This window comes from Syngnathus typhle, linkage group LG10, assembly GCF_033458585.1.
Source record: "Syngnathus typhle isolate RoL2023-S1 ecotype Sweden linkage group LG10, RoL_Styp_1.0, whole genome shotgun sequence".
NCBI lineage: Eukaryota > Metazoa > Chordata > Actinopteri > Syngnathiformes > Syngnathidae > Syngnathus > Syngnathus typhle.
The window spans coordinates 14,362,632-14,375,753 of record NC_083747.1 but is presented as its reverse complement, the minus strand read 5'-3'; the positions used below and the strand labels follow the sequence as shown (position 1 = coordinate 14,375,753).

At 47.3% G+C, this 13,122-nt stretch overlaps 1 protein-coding gene across 1 annotated transcript in view; it reads right to left on the bottom strand.

Annotated features, from left to right (window-relative positions):
- Nucleotides 1-13,122, bottom strand: part of dcst2 (DC-STAMP domain containing 2) — a 51,886-nt gene that overhangs the window by 2,934 nt on the left and 35,830 nt on the right. Inside the window, exons 3-9 of the mRNA XM_061289091.1 lie at nucleotides 12,311-12,481; nucleotides 12,118-12,219; nucleotides 11,838-12,032; nucleotides 7,645-7,710; nucleotides 7,363-7,576; nucleotides 7,070-7,227; nucleotides 6,751-6,915 (exon numbers count right to left, since the gene is read on the bottom strand). Of these exons, the coding sequence (XP_061145075.1) occupies nucleotides 6,751-6,915; nucleotides 7,070-7,227; nucleotides 7,363-7,576; nucleotides 7,645-7,710; nucleotides 11,838-12,032; nucleotides 12,118-12,219; nucleotides 12,311-12,481 (1,071 nt within the window). The remainder of the gene's footprint in view (nucleotides 1-6,750; nucleotides 6,916-7,069; nucleotides 7,228-7,362; nucleotides 7,577-7,644; nucleotides 7,711-11,837; nucleotides 12,033-12,117; nucleotides 12,220-12,310; nucleotides 12,482-13,122) is intronic.

The window sequence follows — 13,122 nt, the reverse complement described above, 5'->3', positions numbered from 1 at the left end:
CTGCAGAGATACTTTTATGATCTGTTTGAGGGTTATTTTTTTCTCCATTCAGTTTTCTCAGTTTTCTATTACCGTTTTTTCCGGACTATAAGTTGCAGTTTTTTCGTAGGTCGGCCGGGGGTGGGACTTATATGTGAAATCACTAACACATTATTACTTGATCATTTACACATTACTTACTTATTAGTATAGTTGATCACTTCACGTGTTATTTCTACTTTAAATCACATGAGGTCGCACCAGGCCTGTGGAATAATTGGAACCACAACTGACAATGAGTCTGAATCCATTCACTGACTTCTGGAGTCAACGGAGTTGTTTATAACACATAGGACAGAGATTGAAACAGAGGATGAAGATTTCAATGGATTTAATGATTTGGAGTGACACAGATGGTTTGATAAACTTGTTATCTATGTTATAGTTATTTGATATATAGTTTATTTCAGTGACGTACGGTGAGGTTCATGACTGGGGAGGCACTGACGTCACCCCCCATGGTCAAATTTAAATTTTCAAGTGGTGTTCCCACGTCTGTGGGCAATGTCCTGCTTGTTCAAGGACAAGTCTTTCAGAAATCTTTTGTCAATATAGAGATGGATTCGCCGAAAGACTTTGTTTCGTTGATAGTTAAGTTCCTTCAATCTATGGAAATAACTGACACAGTAAAGCGGTAAGCTAGAGATGACAAAAATAATAAACTATATTTCACTTTAATAATGCGTGTCTGCACGCGTTTTCATAGCATTAGCTATTTTTATGCTGATTATAGAGCTGTGCGCTCTACGTTTTCACTTCTTGTGGGTGTATATTGAGTACTTGTATCAGATGAATTGCATCGAAGGTGCTGTTTTATTCTTAAGAGGCGAATAATGTGTTAAATGCATTTGTTAGCTTCTCGCTAGCATTAGCTTACTTCATAGCTTGACTGCAGTGTTTGTTTATAAAGGACATGTTCATAAATATTGTGAGGGCATTTATCTGTTACGTGTTATGTATGTATTTATTCATACATACATAACACGTAACAATATGTCTTCTGCCGTTGACATCTTTTACTCAATCAAAAAGTTTGCGCCGCAAGTAAACCCTACCTCGGCTCAATATGTTGACCGGAAAGGGAGGCGCACATCTTGCGGCCTGGAGGAAGTGGAGTGTGCAGTATTTTATTTGAATTTAAAGAGACCGCACCAAAACGCCTTGCTCTGAGCCGCACCTCAGAACAAGTAGAAAAGAGGGACCTGTAAAAACGAGGAATTCAGACAAAAGCATCGCTGTTCCACTTAGACCACAACTCAATGAGTAAAACGTAGAACAGTACAATTTATTACCGGGATATGTAAGCTTTTAGGCTGAGATTTTAGAGGCAATACAAAGTAGGCTGGACCCCCTGCAGCTTGCATAGAGGGCAGGCAGGAGCACTGTGAACACTCTCCCTCGCCTAGTTTTAGGTCTCCTTGGGGCGGGGCACAAAACTTTGCACGTCTTCCATTGACTGATTTTTCTCCTCTGTTTTTGAATGTATTCAACCACATATTTGAGATCTTTTAACCAATTCTTTTAACCTAGACCGAGGTCTAGTATCTTGGCTGGTTGACGTTTTAATCAAAAGACCTCAGAGTGTGAAAGTAAATGGTGTTTTATGTAATGTACATTTATCTTCCACTGGCTCCCCTCAAGGCTTTGGCTCCTTTCACCACTTTTACTCATTTTATACACTAATGATTGCCGTAGTCAACATCCTGATACGCACATCCTTAAATTAGCTGACGGTTCTGTGATTGTGTCCCTTTTAAACTCTTAGGATTGTACTCACAGCCTAGTGGTGGATGATTTTAGCAAATGGTGTGAGAGCTTGTTTTTAAAAATTAATGTGTCGAAGACCAAAGATTTTTCTGTTTATTTTAAGAAAAGGTCTCCACCATATCCCCTTGTTCTAATTCATGGACAAACAGTAGACAAATTATAAGAGTATATGTACCTAGGCACGATTATTGATAACAAACTCTCATTTGAGGCAAACACAAATGCTATTTGCACAAAGGCCCACCAACGGGTGTACTTTTACTGAGACGTTTTAATGTAGATACATGTTTCATGAAGTTATTTTATTCTTGTTTTATTGAGTCAATTTAACCTCTTTTATCTGTTGCTTTGGATCCCTCACTGTCAAAAGTAAAAATTGTTTAGGTAGCAAAGTGAGGATGTGTGGCAGGATTGCTGGGACGAGTTTGATGGAGCTTTCTGGGCTGTATAGAGCCAGGGCCACTAGGAAAGTGTTGGAATAATTTAAGTGAAGCCTTGGCCTGCCAGACCTGGACGCCTTGTCTTTACAAGTTTATGACTTTCCTTTTATCTGGGTTCTTCCTCTTTAGTGACAGGGATGTCCTTTGATCCCTGTCAGCCATATGTATCCTTCCTGTCCTTATGTTATCTGTCTGTTATTGTTCCTGTAAGAGGCCTTCACTAACAATGAGCAGAGCTTATTTGCATAGGCAAAATGTTCTTATTTGGTTCAAAGAAACTTCATTCCTTTTAGTTAACTGTAGGTTTGGTTCATAGATTGTTGTTGGTCAGAACTGTTTTTCTTTAAGTTTTATATACAGTTTGAAGTAGTTGCATACAAGTTATCCCATATTTACTCAATGTTTGTTGAAGTGTTTAGGACAAGTTACTTATTAAGATTGTGTGTTAGTTTACCAAGAAGATAAGCTTAGCAAAGGTTTAGTTGCATTGCGGAGCCTTTGGCAGGGCATTCAGACCATCACGGACTACAAGCCCGCGCCGCAGAGCTGTGAAGGCGACGTCCGTCTGCTCAATGACCTCAACCGCTTCTTTGCTCGCTTCAACGCTCAGAAGTTCAGAACAGCACTTGCCCGCTGAAGGCCACTCCCCCTTCACACGAGCTGCCCCTGTGCCTCTCCGCCGACAGCGTGAGGAGGACGCTTGCCGCTATCAACATCCCGGGTCGAGCGCTCAAGGACTGCGCTGGTGAGCTGACGGGTGTCTTCACGGACATCTTTAACACTTCCCTGCAGCAGGCCATCGTCCCGTCGTGTTTCAAAGCTCCCACCATCGTACCTGTGCCGAAGAAACCTGCTCCGTCCTGCTTCAATGACTACCGCCCCGTGGCACTTACGCCCATCATCATGAAGTGCTTCGAGCAGCTTGTCATGGAGCACATCCGATCCGTTCTCCCCCCCACCATTGACCCCTTCCAGTTTGCGTACCGAGCCAAACGGTCCTCTGAGGATGCCATCTGCTCTGCCCTCCACTCGGCCCTCACCCACCTGGAGAGAAGGGACTCGTATGTGAGATTGCTGTTTGTGGACTTCAGTTCTGCCTTCAACACCATTGTGCCACAACGCCTCATCAGCAAACTTGACAAGCTGGGCCTCAGTACCTACCTCGGCAACTGGCTACTGGACTTCTTCTGTCAGAGGCCACAGGTGGTACGTGTTAGCGACAAAATCTCCGCCAGCATCACGCTGAGCACAGGGGCCCCCCAGGGCTGCGTGCTCAGTCCGCTGCTCTTCACCCTCCTGACGCATGACTGCACTGCAACCTACAGCGACAACCGCATAGTGAAGTTTGCAGACGACACGACTCTGGTGGGTCTCATCACCAATGGAGACGAGACTCAATACAGGCTGGAGGTTGACCTTCTGACCACGTGGTGCAGGGACAACAACCTCCTGCTGAACGTCAACAAGACCAAGGAGATTGTTGTTGACTTCCGGAAGGGTCACACTCAACACCTGCCGCTGACCATCGACGGTGCTGTGGTGGAGAGAGTGAGCAGCGCCAGGTTCCTGGGGGTGCACATCAGCGAGGATCTCTCCTGGTCCACCAACACCGCATCACTGGCGAAGAAAGCCCAGCGCCGCCTGTACTTCCTGCGGAAACTCAGGCGAGCGAGCGCTCCTCCGGCCGTCATGACTACATTTTACCGCGGCACCATTGAGAGCGTCCTCTCCAGCTGTATAGCAGGCACCTCAAGATTTTCTTGGAATGCCAGTCTTCAAGTCCTCCCCCAAATCTCTTTGATCTCACATTAGAGCAGGGGTGGCCAACCAGTCAGAGACTAAGAGCCACATTTTTTACTGTGTCATCGCAAAGAGCCACATCATACACATGAGCACACATGAACACCCCCCCACACCCCCCCCCCACACACACGCACACACACACACACACACACACACACACACACACACACACCCCTCTGCTCAGCCAAATTTATTGTGTGACATTGTCACGCACCAACATGATAATGACAAATTGACTCCTACAGTACTAAAACCACAGACCAAAGACCACATTTTCAACAATGAACATTGTGTGCATTGTCTCACACAGACAAACTCTCAGTTCAACAAATTCCACAAACAAAAACATAAGTTTTTTCACTTACTATGTGTGGCAGGACAGACCATTCATTTTAGTTTGTCGTTTTCAGGAGACAAGATTTTAATAACGTCACTGTGGCATATTTTAACGAACTCCACTTCATTGTATGGCTTTTTAGCCCGTGCAATGTTCCAAGCCAGTTGAAACAATGCAAGTGTGACAGTCTCTGAGTGCTTTGAAAAACTGTATCTATTTTTCTGCCTGACTTTTCAAAGTCTCCAAACTTGTGCTTGCAAAATTCAGTCCCTTTTGCAAAGTCCAAAGTATTGATATTGGCATGAAGTGAGCTGAAGTGGCGCTGACCATTTGAAGCTTTTAAATGCGCCAATGACGTCCGACATATCAGGCAGAATTGCTTGCCATAGCGTTCAACAAACAACAACTTTAACTCTGTTGAAAACGTCCTGTGTTCATCGTCATATATTCGTTTAGATGTGCATTTTTTCCTTGCCATTTTGGCAAGCGTCTTGTCAGCTTTTCTGGACCTAATGGGCCCCCGTAGTCACAGTCGCCATTCATTAAAAAGCCAGCAAAACCAATCGCTCTGTTTGTCCCTCCTTTGCGGGATTTCACCTCACGCGCATGCGCGTTTGACCAAAATACCATATTGAACTCAAGCGAAGCAAATACGCACGAAAAATAAACACAAATGTTGATATGAACGTAAAAGAGCCGCATGAAACCAGCCAAAGAGCCGCTGCATTAGAGCAACAACAACAGAGAATGTGAGTCCACGTCAGGTCAGGCTTTCTCAAGAAAAGACTCTCTTTGTGTTTGACATGCTCACTTAGCAACATGGCCCAAAAACAGACCGCTCTTGGACCGAGTGCATGAGTGAATTGCAAGTTTGCCTTTCTGCTCATTCACCTTGAAGTCATTGGGCCACTGCAAACGTCAGTCAAGTCAAGTTTATTTGTATAGCCCTAAATCACAAGCAGTCTCAAAGGGCTTCACATAGACAGAAATTGACAATTATTCTCAAAGTATAATAGGAGAGGGATAGAAAACAAACTCCAGCCGAATCGGCCACTACAGGTTAGTTAAAGGCCATGTCATAGAAATGTGTCTTTAAACGTGTCTTAAATGTTTCTACTGAGGTAGCAGTCCTAATATCCATTGGTAGGGCATTCCAAAGCTCTGGAGCCTGAATAGAAAATGCTCTAGAGCCTGCAGACATTTTCTTGGCCCTCGGTGTTGCTAAAAGGGTAGCGTTTTGCGAACGAAGGTTACGAGACGGAACATAAGGAACAACTAGGTCGACGAGATATGAAGGCGCTAAGCCATGCAGTGATTTATAGGTTAATAGAAGAACCTTGAAGTCACATCTTAAATGGATCGGGAGCCAATGTAAGTTGGCTAGTATTGGGGTAATGTGATCAAATCTTCTTGACCGAGAGAGCAGCCTTGCAGCAGCATTTTGTACTAACTGCAGACTTTTGATGCGGGACTTAGGAAGACCCGAAAATAGTACATTACAGTAGTCCAGGCGCGACGTGACGAACGCATGTATAGTAGTTTCCGCATCACCGGTCGAGAGGATCGGACGAATCTTTGCAATATTACGAAGGTGAAAAAACGCAATTCTGGTTATATTTTTAATGTGCTTTTGAAAGGAGAGAGTTTAGTCAAATATTACCCCGAGATTAGTTACAGTATCGCTTTGAGTGATAGTACGGTTATCTATAGTTATAGCGGTTTCCTTGAATAAGTGTTGATAACGAGTTGGACCAATTATCAACATCTCAGTTTTATCTGGGTTAAGACGAAGGAAGTTGAGAGACATCCATTGCTTGATCCCCGCAAGGCACGCCTCAAGATTACAACAATCCCGCGGATCTGTCATCGATAACGGCATATATAATTGGGTGTCATCCGCATAGCATTGAAAACTAATATTATAAATACGTATTATGTCGCCAAGCGGAATCATATAAATATTAAAAAGAATTGGTCCGAGAACCGATCCCTGTGGGACACCACACGTGACATTATAGAGCTCCGAGGACGCATTGCCATGGACCACTCGGTGCGTCCTGTTTGATAGATAGGAATGGAACCAGCCTAGTGCTGACCCTGAAATACCAACACAACTTTTAAGACGCCCTAATAAAATATCGAAGTCTACAGTGTCGAAGGAAGCACTAAGATTGAGTAGTAACAGTACAGACGAGGTGTTTGAATCCATAGCTATGAGGAGATCGTTAGTCACTTAGTTAGTCAGGTTCCTCCATTTCCTTTATGCAACAATCGGAGCACGCAGGGACTCCAAGACCGTAGTTAGCAATATCATGATGGCAACTGAAAAATGGTTTTGTTAGGGTAACATGTTACCGTCCTCACCTCGGGCCACCACGCCTCCCCGGACTTGCTGGTTGACTTGATCCAGTAGCCAGAACACTAAGAAGTCCAGAGCCACAAGAACCGCCGACATCAGCGTGTGCCTTAACACCCAGGCCACACCCAGCAGCACCGCCCGATACTCGCTGCTTGTCAGCCGCAGTGACACTGAAACAAAAAGAGCGGAATTGATGGGCGGAAGCGATGGGTGGAAGCGACACATAGAAGCGATGGGCGGAAGCGACGCACGTTAGCGACAGGCGGAAGTGACGACGGAAGTGATGGTCGTGTAACATGGCTGACTTGAATGATGTCTACTCACGTGGCCTAATGTAGAACTGTGCCTCTCTGCGCGTTATTGGCAGGATGGAGGCCCCACCCGCTGAGCTCACCTGACGGTCCAATTCTACTAACTGAGCGCTGATGTAAACGTTGTCGAAATTCAAGTGTGTCAAGTACCTGTGCTGGTACCACACTGCCCTGCGCACACACGTATAGCAACTGCTAACTACTGTCTGCATATGCACGCACAGACATGCACGAAAATAAAGACATTTACACAAACAGTTTTCACAAAACTGTGGGTGTGGCTTGCACAGCAAAGGGCTGGGTCACCTGATCAGGGAGCAGGTGAGGAACACAAGCCCCGCCCACACCAGCGGTCCTCTGAGCTTGGCAAAGACCTTGAGTTCCCGGGTCAGCTGGTCCAGGATATCCTGAGCTGTCTTGTGCAGCGAGCGGCTCACGTTGACGTCCGCCTTGAAGTCCGCCGACACCGACAGGTCAAAGTCGAATTGGCTTCGCATTTGGTGGAAGGCGGCCATGGCGGCTAAATATATGAGGGGGAGTCAGTGGCAGGGCTGGGAAGCGCCCTCAAAGGGCGGCTGCTGGACTTACGCTCGGTGAGGTGCTGCTTGAGTTGGCTGGAGACGTACTTTGGGACACTGCAGAACAGCGTGGTGACTAAAAGACATCAAAGTCAAAGTCAAAGTCAAAGTCAGCTTTATTGTCAATCTCTCCACATGTCACAACACACAAAGAGACCGAAATTACGTTTTTCTCTATCCCACGGTGACGAGACACATAACACGATAGACATACAAGTACGCGACACAATATAAAAACGAGAAGGCAAAAATTCAAACAATCAACAGTAAGAGTGATGAATAAATAATAAATAAACAGATAACACAATAAATAAGAGGAGCAAAACGGAGCCAGCAAGCAAAAGTAAAAAACATCATAAACAAAAAGGCACAAACAATAAATAATAAGAGTAATAATAAATAATAAATAAACAGATAACACAGCAAATAAGAGCCAGTGCGCATACAGACAGTACAGACAGTAAAAGTACAGGACGCTACGCAGAACGGGGGAGCGAGTTCAGGATCCTAACAGCCTGGAGTATGAAGCTGTTTGAGAGTCTGGTGGTGCGGGAGCGCAGGCTCCTGTACCTCTTCCCAGAGGGCAGAAGCTCGAACAAAGAGTGAGCGGGGTGACTCGCATCACTCACAATCGTGGTCGCCTTGCGGGTGAGATGGGAGGTGTAAATGTCCTTCAAGGAGGGGAGCGAAGCACCAGCAATCTTACCAGCAGTGTTCACTATGCGCTGCAGGGCCTTCAAGTTGTAGTCAGTGCAGCCGCCACCCCAAACAGCAATACAGCCAGGGGCACACTATGAGACCGGAACGGATTGTTTCACACCCGTCGCCTTCGGCACTTTTCTGTCCCGATAATGAGCTCCCTTTCTGTGCCGCAATAACCTTTGCTCGGATCCAGCAATGTTATGGGGGACTTTGGAATAAGATAAGATAAGATAAGAGGAACTTTATTAATCTCACGTGTGAGAAACTGCATGTAACAACAGCCCGATTTACAGGAAGGTACAAGTAGGGGGAAAAGGTGCAAAAAAGAGACTTCTGGACCGTAGTCCTCCGGCACAAAAAAAATAGAATACAATATAAAAAGAAAAATATGGAAAAATAACAACAATTGTAGTAAAACTAAAAATATAAGCTATGAATATTTACAAAAAGAGGATAAAAATGTAGTGGTAAAGTGTCGTAAAGTGTATGAAGTGTATGAGTTAAGTAATGCTAATAAAAGAAATAAAATAAATAGTGCACAGGTTATGGAAGTGAAATAGATCTAGGCATTGTGTGGCAGAGGATATTGCACATTGGAAGAATTGCACGTTATGGGGAAAGTATTGCACAGAAGGATGTGTTTACAGGTTGTCATTGTACAGCCTGATTGCGGTGGGGATGAAGGAGCTGCGGTAGCGTTCCTTCTTACACGGGGGGAGTCTGAGTCTCTGACTGAAGGAGCTGCTCAAGTTCTCCAAGGTCAGATGCAGTGGGTGAGAGGGGTTGTTCCTGATGGATGCTAGCCTGGCTAGCACCCTCCTCTCGCCCACCTCCTCAACAGTGTCTAGAGGGCAGCCCACCACAGAGCTGGCCCTCTTAACCAGTTTGTTGAGCCTCTTCCTATCCCTCTCTGTGCTGCTCGGAGCCCAACAGACCACAGCGTAGAGGATAGCAGAGGCTACCACTGAGTCATAGAAGGTTTTTAGCAGAGGCCTGCTCACTCCAAAGGAGCTGAGTCTCCTCAGGAGATGGAGGCGGCTCTGTCCCTTCTTGTAGACGGCGTTCATGTGATCCGTCCAGTTCAGTTTATTGTTGAGGTGAACACCCAGGTACCTGAAACTGTCCACGACCTCAATGTCCTGACCCTGGATGTTCACCGGTGAGTGGGGAGGTGCTCCTCTCCTAAAGTCAATCACCAGCTCCTTCGTCTTACTGGTGTTCAAGCACAGGTGATTGTGCTCGCACCAGTCCACAAAGGCGCTGATGGCCGACAGGTACTCCAGCTCGCCCCCCTTAGACATACAGCCAACTATGGTTGAGTCATCGGAGAACTTCTGGAGATGGCAGATGTCAGTGTTATGCGTGAAGTCCGAGGTGTACAGTGTGAAAAGAAATGGGGACAGGACTGTGCCCTGAGGTGCTCCAGTGCTGCAGACTACCACCTCTGATCGGCAGCCACGCAGTTGCACGTACTGGGGCCGGTTAGTGAGGTAGTCAATGGTCCAGTCAGTGAGGTGATGGTCCACTCCAGTGTCTAGCAGCTTCACTCGTAGCAGGGCCGGCGAGATGGTGTTGAAGGCACTGGAGAAGTCAAAGAACATGACCCTCACAGCGCTGCCGGCGGACTCCAGGTGGGTGAGCGTCCGCTGCAGCAGGTAGATGACGGCGTCTTCCACCCCAATGCCGATCTTGTAGGCAAACTGCAGCGGATCCAGAGTGGGGCTCACCACGGAGCGGAGGTGGCTGAGGACCAGGCGTTCCATCACCTTCATGATGTGGGAAGTGAGGGCGACGGGTCTGAAGTGGTCCGGTTCCTTGGCGTGCGGTGTTTTGGGAACTGGGACGATGGAGGATGTCTTCCATACGCTAGGCACCTTCGCCAGGCTGAGGCTCAGGTTGAGGAGGTGGCATAGAACATGGCAGAGATCATCAGCACATGTCCGTAGCAGCCTGGGGGAGATGCCATCCGGACCCGGGGCCTTTCTCTGTTTCAGCCTCCCCAGCTCTCTCCTCACCTGAGCAGGAGTGAAGGAGAGGGGAGGGGGCTGAGATGAGGTTGAAGGCCGTGGTGAGTCATTGGGGGAGATGGGTGATTGTCCATGTGGTGGGCGGGAGGGTGTTAAGTGGCCATGAAGCAGGGGGGAGTGGGTTGATTGTCCATGAGGCAGGCGGGGGGGTGGATCCAGGTATCCAGGCAATGGGAGGCTGGGGGGGGCAGCGGGCAGGGGGGTGAGAGGGAGTGGGGACAGGCCAAAACGGTTGAAGTGCTGGTTAAGCTCATCCGCCCAGCGTTGATCCCCGTTAATGCTGCCACACGCTCTCCGTCCAGAACCAGACATAGTCCTCAGGCCACGCCACACATCCCGCACGTTCTTCTGTGCGAGTTCCTCCTCCACCTTCCTAGCGAAGTCCCGCTTTGCTTCGCGGATCGTCCTCTGGAGCAGATGCTGCAGCCTCTTCTGCTCCTCTCTGTCCCCGCGTCTAAAAGCCCACCACTTCTTGTTGATAAGGGCTTTCAGATGCGGGGTCATCCAGGGGTGGTTATTTGAGTAGCAACGCACCCTCTTAGTAGGTATTGTGCTCTCAACGCAGAAATTAATATAGTCCGTGATGCAGTCAGTGAGGGCGTCGATGTCCTCGCCATGATCACTGTAGAAAACTTCCCAGTCGGTAGACTCAAGGCAGCTTCTCAGATGCTCGATGGCTTCCTCGCTCCAAACCCTCACTTCCTTTACCTGCGGGGGTTCTCTTCTCACCTTGGGTGAGTATTGGGAGGTGAGTAGTACCAGGTTGTGGTCTGAACGGCCCAGTGGGGGGAGGGCAGAGGCTGTGAATGCTCCCTCAGCATTGCAATAGAAGTGGTCCAGTATCTTATTGTCCCTGGTAGCACAGTTTACGTACTGAGTGAAGGTGGGCAGCGTGGAAGACAGAGAGGCATGATTGAAATCACCGGTAATTGCAATGAAGGCCCGTGGATGGTCTGTCTGCAGCTTGCACACGGCGCTGTGAATGACGTCACGCGCGCGCGCCGCATTTGCAGACGGGGGAATGTAGACACACACCAGAATAATATGTCCAAATTCCCTCGGGAGGTAGTAAGGTCTCATGCTTATAGTCAGAAACTCGATGTCCTCGGAGCAGTGTTTCTCTCTGACGTAAACATGGGACTGCTTGCACCACGCTTCATTTATGTAAACCGCGATTCCACCGCCTCTCGTCTTACCGCTCTGAGCTGCGCTCCTATCCGCTCTCTCCAGCTATGTTATGTTATGTTATGTTATGTTATGTTATGTTATGTTATGTTATGTTATGTTATGTTATGCCATGCCATGCCATGCCATGCCATGCCATGCCATGCCATGCTATGCCATGCCATGCCATGCCATGTTATGTTCCATTACGTTACGCCACACCACGGTAAGCCATGCTTTAGCCACCACCTCCTCGCCTTTGACAAATGCACAAAAGGGATTTGGGGAGGTGCTCAATGAGACAACGCACCTTTGGCCACATTGCAGAGGGGCATGAAGCCGCTGATGATGTTGCACATAAACTTAAAGTCGCCCAGCTGACGGATGCAGTTGGTTTGGGCTCGCATGAAAGTGGCACGACACTTCCTGTACGGCAAACCCAGTTTGGCGTTGCACACGTCTCCGATGTCCACCAGGAAATGAAGAATATTCTTCAGGGTGCGAGCTAGGAGGACCAAGACTCAACCTGAAGACACTCCACTTCCTCTCTCTCACACACAAGTGAAACACAATGACACAAGCGCTCTCACCAATTTGGCGGACGCCGTCACTCAGCGAGCGAATCAGTTTGTTGACTCTGGTGGCCATGGTGGCGGCGTTCCTGCCGATATGGCGGATATGCTCCAGCGCGCCTGCGAGGCCACGCGCACATAGGAAAGGCTTTTTTCTCTCAGAGCTGTTGCTATGCTAGGCTGTGATGTTGGAAGGAAGTGGGAGTCTTACCCATCAGGGGCGTGGCTGCATTCCTCATTAGCTGTCGCGTCTGATTAGCCGCCAGCTCGGCGGCGCAAATCAGGCTGGCGGCGGCTCGCTCCGAATTTTCCATTGTGTTGGCCACCGGGCCCCACACCAGTACTGATGTGCTTGCCAGCAGCAAGAAGTTTCGCCCATGAGCTACACACACACGAACACACGCACTCAATCACCAAAGTGCACTCACACATACAGACTCACGCACACACGCACGCACACACACACGCGCACACACACATTCCTGTACACGCTACAGTGTGAGGACCACCCTTTCTGCTTGACATAGCAACAAATGAAAAGCATTTCTGGACTCAGGGTGGCGCCCTTGTCCAATACACTCGTTTATATTACACAAAACACTAAGATTGAAGAAAACGTTTTTAACCGGAAGAATGAGGACCGAAAAGTGGAGCTTTTTTTAATGATTTGAAGTAGGTTAACTTGAATGTTAAATGTTTTTTATATAATGTAATTTTTTTGAGAAATGTTACCTTAGTAAAACATGTTCTCAAAACCATCGCGAGTCAGTTTTATTCATTAAAAAGATAAAAACCAAACTGGTTAGTTTCGTAAGGACAAGTGTTCGTTTTATAGGCAGTTTAGCTCTCAAAAGGTAAAGCATAGAATATTACCGTGATTTGCCATGCATAATGCGCAAAATTTAACTACTAGGGGTGTAACGATACATCGATACACATCGATTAATCGATATAATGCTCTACGATTTATTGGCATCGATGCTAAACGTAAACATCGATTTATATCGCCGTGTTTGACCTCGG